This window comes from Coptis chinensis, chromosome 4, assembly GCF_015680905.1.
Source record: "Coptis chinensis isolate HL-2020 chromosome 4, ASM1568090v1, whole genome shotgun sequence".
NCBI lineage: Eukaryota > Viridiplantae > Streptophyta > Magnoliopsida > Ranunculales > Ranunculaceae > Coptis > Coptis chinensis.
In genome coordinates this window covers 108,273,007-108,279,628 of record NC_141459.1, presented here as the reverse complement: position 1 = coordinate 108,279,628, position 6,622 = coordinate 108,273,007, and the positions used below count along the sequence as shown (strand labels likewise).

At 37.4% G+C, this 6,622-nt stretch overlaps 1 protein-coding gene across 1 annotated transcript; it reads left to right on the top strand.

Moving 5' to 3' along the window:
- Positions 1 to 1,808: 1,808 nt before the first annotated feature.
- On the top strand, positions 1,809 to 4,177 carry LOC147506922 (peroxidase 64-like). The gene is made up of 4 exons (XM_086558957.1): positions 1,809 to 2,080; positions 2,181 to 2,369; positions 2,543 to 2,705; positions 2,803 to 4,177. Exons 1-4 carry the CDS (start codon positions 1,880 to 1,882, stop codon positions 3,195 to 3,197), a joined length of 948 nt encoding a protein of 315 aa, XP_086415083.1. The 5' UTR covers positions 1,809 to 1,879; the 3' UTR covers positions 3,198 to 4,177.
- The last annotated feature ends 2,445 nt before the right edge of the window (positions 4,178 to 6,622 follow it).

Sequence of the window (6,622 nt, the reverse complement as noted above, 5' to 3'; positions counted from 1 at the left end):
CAAGCGACGCTCTGTGATAGCTATTTTCCCTTTCAAATTCATCGTTTTAAATTTTATTTTCTTTTTACCGTTTCGAAAATAAATCTGAATCCGATTTGGGCTAGACTTTTGGTAGATTATTTCTGTTTTCATCTAGTTAATTTTAGTATGAATAATATTTGGATTAGAATGTTTTTACAGCTATAAATTCCGGCTTGTGGGCTAATATGAGATATTATTGATTTTATTAAATTTTAATAGACATTAGAGACGTTTTTTCTATGTTTATGATAAATCTCTTGTGTTCTTCTCCGTTTATCATCTGTTAATTATTTATAGTCTCCAGGATAATCGCTATTCTGTTTTACTTCACAAATGAGACATGGGCTGAAAGAGATTGTATGGCATCTGTCCTACTCCAATCACACAAAGCTACAAGCCTCGGTGAGGAGTTAGGACCAAATTGTAGAATGGTGTTTTGAACTGCATTTATTTATCGGACAAAGAAAATAAAAAATAAAAAATTATAGGGGTTGTTCGATAAGTCACTGGAGCACTTACAAATAATCGTTGGAATCTATCACATCTTTTAAACATTCCAATTAATCTCTCATAAAATTTGTTATAATAACCTTTTCAGTTGCACGGTGCCAATATTTTTGTTGGGTTTGTGGCAAGCATATATATAAACTTCTAAATACCGCTACTGATGACTGATAGTTTCACCTTAACTACCTAATATTCTCTCTCAATTTATCTTCACTAATGCGGGGATTAGTTATTATGCACATTGTCATGAATAAACAAGACACACTTTAACTATTTTTGCACTGGCATTTCAGATATGTTCATCGTATTTCATTGACATCCAGATTTGCACTGCGTATTTGCATCCAACAGCTCACAGTCTGTTGAATTCCTTATTCCAAACTGAACTTAATAGTTCGTTTGTGGATACACCAGTTTCTTCCATATTTGAAAGGGATACTTATTCGTAACAATAACCAATTCTATGGTTCATAACTAGTGAATTTGTGATAGATCATGAGGGATCAAACTCTTGAGCCTGTGATCCCTGAATGCTGAGCTGCTGGTTACATGATTCGTATTTTAGTCCTCATTTGGTTAAAACAATATTGTAAAAGCATGTTCGATTTAAGTCCAAAGTATACGTACATATCAATCGAAAAAGTCAGAATAGCCAATCAAAATGCGTAAACTCGATGAAAAAACAAAGATTTCGACTGTAGCAGTAGCACGATAAATTTTGTAGCTATATTTAATTTCTAATACAAACTAAATAATAATGATAATCAACCTAGGTGGCTAGGTTTACTGTTATCATCTCTCTGCATGGAGGAAAATCTTAGAAGAGAATAATGCGAAATTAAAGATGTTAAAAGACATTTCACCTAATTAAATTGTTGGACGCTCAAGAAGGGGAAGGCAGGCATGTTATGGCAAAAAGTGGTACCCCTTTTAGGTTTGATTGATTTAGTCTGATGTTAAAGGAAAGAAAAGTTAGTACGTTGAAAGTGATTATGTATTTGGCCTATCGCTAGCTAATGATGAGTAGTGAATAAGTTAGCTTTGATGTCAATGTTTAATATTTAGATTGTGCATGTAGTATAGAATTAGTAGTTAGTACAGACTTCATGATGCAGAGAGAAAAGACATGTGACATGGTTTGTCCTTAATTGATGAGAATGCTTCAATAACACTTCTCCATTATCAACTCTTTGAGCTAATAATTCCACCTTATCTATTCACCAATGTATCTCTCTTTCTACCCTTCTATAAATACTCAATCATCTCTTTTAAGTAGAGCAGGGAATGTAAACACATGCATGCATTTTAAGTAGAGCAGGGGATATAAACACAAGCATCCATCTGAAGTATAATGGCAGCCATAGTTGCTCTGTTATGCACTCTCATCTTCTCAGTATATTCTCTAGGAGATGCGCTGAGCTTAAACTATTATGACAAATCATGCCCACAAGCCGAGGTTGCCATCACAAAGGCAGTTAAGAAGGCAATTGCAAATGACAAGACAGTTTCAGCAGCGCTACTTCGGATTCATTTTCATGATTGCTTCGTTAGGGTATATATTTTTTCGTATTCGCATGTGCTTATATATACATATACTTAACGTGTCATTTAGCTAAATCATTCAATTTAATGTGATATGCTTTTGTTTATAGGGATGTGATGCATCTGTGCTGCTAAATTCAGTTGGGAAGAACACCGCAGAAAAGGACGGGCCTCCAAATATTTCTTTACATGCATTTTATGTCATCGACAATGCAAAAAAAGCCGTCGAAGCTCTGTGCCCTGGTGTGGTTTCATGTGCAGATATCTTAGCTTTAGCTGCAAGGGATGCAGTCACTATAGTAAGTTACATATAGGCCAAAAGCAAATGCACTCTGCATAATTATTTGCACCTAGCTCTTTTGTTATCTCTTAGTAAAACAAACAAAAACTCCCAGTAGAAACCCAAAGAGATGTCACCATGAGTTAGTTAACTAGTGTTTGTGGTTGGTTGTTAACCATCTTCATTTTGTAGGCTGGAGGTCCTAATTGGGAAGTGCCGAAAGGAAGAAAAGATGGAAGAGTGTCAAAAGCAACTGAAACAAGATCTTTACCAGCTCCCACCTTTAACATTTCTCAACTGCAACAAAGCTTCTCTCAAAGAGGTCTATCCATGAATGATCTAGTGGCTCTCTCAGGTAATTATAAACCATATTTGTACATAGATTCAAATGCCAAAAGACTAACAGAGAGATCTGAGATAAAATGATTAAATTTACTCTTCATCACATGTAGGTGGACACACCCTTGGATTCTCTCATTGCTCATCCTTTCAAAACAGAATCCACAACTTCAGCACCAAACTTGACGTGGATCCAACAATGAGCCCGTCCTTTGCAGCGAGCTTGAAGAGTGTTTGTTCATCACACAACAAGGTGAGGAATGCGGGTGTGACCATGGATCCTTCTTCGAGAACATTCGATAATACTTACTTCAAGCTACTACTTCAAGGAAAGTCTCTTTTCTCTTCAGACCAGTCTCTACTCAGTGCACCAAAGACGAAAGCATTGGTCTCTAAATTTGCTAGCTCTCAAGAAGCCTTCGGTGATGCTTTTGTGAAGTCCATGATCAAGATGAGTAGCCTAAATGGTGGACAGGAGGTGAGGCTGGATTGCAAAGTTGTTAATTAGTTGAAGGTCGTGACAGCCAGTTCTAGCCTATTTAATTAAGACTCGAGCTATTTAAGAGGCGACCCATGAAGAGGGTCATCTTTCATTTTTACGTACTGAAGAGATTTTTGAAATGTATGTAAAATAATTTCACGATATCACTGTATCAGGTTATCAACTGTGTAATATACTAATATGTATCATTCAATTGCTATAAATAAAGACTCAACCTTCTTTCAATTTTTAGCTCGTAATTTTTATTTTTACTATTTAATGTATTTTGGTAATGGGATTGATAAAGCTTTGCCTTACAAATTCCAACATACAATTCAAGGAACCATATTTACATTTTACAGTAAGCAACTCTTGGAAGGTACAAGCACAAATCACTTCACTATGTCCAACTTACCACGCAATGTCACCTTAGCTTTCATGACTCCCAGTACTTATTCAGATCACTTGACAGCGTTTTTGAACAGCTTCCATCAGTCTCCATAAAACTCCAACTAATGCTTCGACCTTGTCGTAAAAATTATCCTTCTGGGAGATACCAATACTTTGGAAAGTCAACCCACTTTCTCCGTCAGATGCTTTGAGTTCCTGAACTCATTGCATGATTTCAATCTCATAAAGCCAGCAACCTTGGAAACATTTAGGTTGTTCAATGCTGCATGGATTTCATCCAAGATAAGGCCTGTAACTGTGCATCGAGAAAAGCAATGCCAGTGCTGCAACAATCTTCTCTCCTCTCCATAGCCATTCCATCTCATGAAAATGCTCTGTTGGGGGCATGGCTGTGTATTTGAAACAATTTAAGAAAGGGTCATCCTCATTTTCAAGGTTAAGATGTGTTGTCCCCTGCAGTGGATGTCTGTTGCTCTTTTTTGAGTTGCTTGTACATCTCGTCAATGACACTGGAAATATGATTGAAAGCTTCCATGAACAGTTCATACCTCCTTTGTTTTACAGATATTCATTGATTATCTCTCTTCTTTCCTTGCAGCTGCAAACTCCTCAATTTTGATCCATTTTTTCTCCTGAGAGTCCACCTCGATCATGCTCTCGATTAGCACAGAAAGCTCTCTTCCAAATTATTCAGTGCTTCCATATCAGCATGTCGTTGCCTACCCTAAACATCTTTTTCATCTCTCAGCTTCGCTGTCTTCCTCCCGTTTCCTCCATAACCTGTGGCATTCCTTCAGCTGATTGTGAGCTAGTTGCTTCTTATCAAGATTACATAGTTATTATCTGCAGTTCTCTTTCCATACATCTTTTAGGCATTCAGCTCATTTCCTTTTTCTACAACTTTCTTCAAGTTCAAAATACTTATCTTGCTCCTTGAAAACATCTTCCCCACTGCTTTTTCAGCTTCAAGGGCCTTGTTCACCTTATCCATTCCTCTTCAATCTTGAAGAATTGCCACAAGTAAATGTTTTTTCTTGACTGATAGATCTTGCAAGTGAGCTTTTCCGCCTCATCTTCCTGCTCCTTTTTATGCTTCCTATCCATGACTATTGTCTTCTTCTTTTGATAAACAAGTGCTGATTTTTCTTCCACTGTGGAATTTTCTTCTTCCTGTGCACCATAGTCTCTTAGGTTCATCTGAACCAGAGATCTGCTAAACAAGTCCAGTATGTTCCTTAAGGTTCTTGGTAGCGATTAATTCAACATTGCCCCGCAGTAAAAAAACTATGTAGTGAACCCATGAAAACTTTCATTTTCAACCTTTCTTTCGTACACTTTTGCAGAAAAATTCCATTGGCAACTCCAGGAAATTCTGGAGGCTTGGCCATAGAAGTTTCGTGAATCTGGATTTGCCTGGTTTAGCCTGTAAACCTTTTCCTTCTTTCAAGAAGTTGACTAGAGCTGAAAGAACTAAGTTTTTATTAGGGATGCCAGAATATCACTTATAGCTTAACCTGTATTGTCACCAGAAGCAACAAGATTTTCATTTTAACCAGAACGTTCAGCAGAACCTGATGCAACAGTCATAAGGCAATTATGCAAAAGTATAGCCACCATAATAAATACAACAACCATTGAGCTCAGAAAGGAATATAAATCATGATAAAGGTGCATAGGAATACTACATCTATTCAAATTTGTTATTCCTAATGATTCAGTATGTAACTCTGGGAAAACTCTAGTCTGGGTCTATTCCACAGAAAAAATAGAGGCCCTAAAGCAAATTATCGTTTTGGGAGGATATAAAGTTCAATAGTTGGACAAATTGGCAAAGAAGAATGATGACAGAAGCTTTGGGATTGATCCATAGGTGGGGTCCATTCAGGTCAGATTGCAAAGAACCTGACTAAGGTTATATACAGGTACCCTGTGTATCAACCTCCTTTATGTGATTGGTATTGGGCTCGGCCGATTGATAAGGCTCCTGGATTGATCAAGACATAATAAATCTACAAGTTCAGCGGCTTCTGATTAGCATCGGAAACTTACTTACGAGTCTAAGATAAAAAAAATATATCTGAAGGTAAAGCAACCCCAAAATGAAGTAAGAAGTTATAGGAAAGAATTTGCACATATTGCCAGTGCCACAGCAAGGTGCTTCTGACAATGACCAAAATGGTGTAAGAAGTTATAGGAATACTAGTGATGGGGAGCTTAAACCAAGTAGCGATCTGAACAAGCAAGGACTCCAACAAAAACTGGCCGAGCTGCAATAATATCTGACACGTATACTGGTGAGGATAATTCATGGTTGCATCCGCACAATTTTCCCACTATTCGCCATCGCAAATGAAGCATTTCTTCTGTTAGTTGCTTCTGAAGATCCTACCCCTATGACTCTTTGAGTACCAAGGGACACATATGAAACAGAACTCAGCAGGTGAACTTGCAGAAATCAAATAAGCACCAAACATGCGATATAAATCTCAAAGCAAACAACATAGCTTGCAATAGGAGCAACCCTTCTTGAGCAACTTCAGAAGAAATGCGAACACCGATTTAGTGGAGGACGAGAAGCTAACAGCCATTCTGCCCAAGCATGAAAAATGAGAAGAATCAGTATACGAGATATAGACAACATAAACACAAACCAAAACGAGAACTGCTCAAACAGCTTAGGAAAGAGTGAAAGACAGACCCAAAACGAGATTAAATGGACTTCTGCATATGCAGGAAGCCGGCCAGAAAGAGCATCCATAACTATTTGATCGAAGTCTTGCTGAGGAGCTGATTTCTCTTGTAAGAGTAGCAGAGTTGCACCAACAAATGGATGCATGTATGTAATTTGGAGAAACAAAAGCATGTAGCTCATGAATATATCAATCTAAGAAAGCTTTAGTTTCATTAAGCATTGGCAAAACAACATCCTACATACAAGAGTCAATACCTATGTATCCAGAGTCCTTGACAATGTGTCAACCATGTTCAGACATGCTTGAGCAACATTATGCATTTGTAATCATAGTGTACATTAGTCAATA

Bases quoted from the DNA above. Each gene is read 5' to 3' on its own strand.
- LOC147506922 (XM_086558957.1), top strand. From the start codon at position 1,880: ATGGCAGCCATAGTTGCTCTGTTATGCACTCTCATCTTCTCAGTATAT. The intron at 2,081-2,180 runs GTATATATTTTT...TTTTGTTTATAG, and splicing joins TTCATGATTGCTTCGTTAGG to GGATGTGATGCATCTGTGCT. The intron at 2,706-2,802 runs GTAATTATAAAC...CATCACATGTAG, and splicing joins TGATCTAGTGGCTCTCTCAG to GTGGACACACCCTTGGATTC.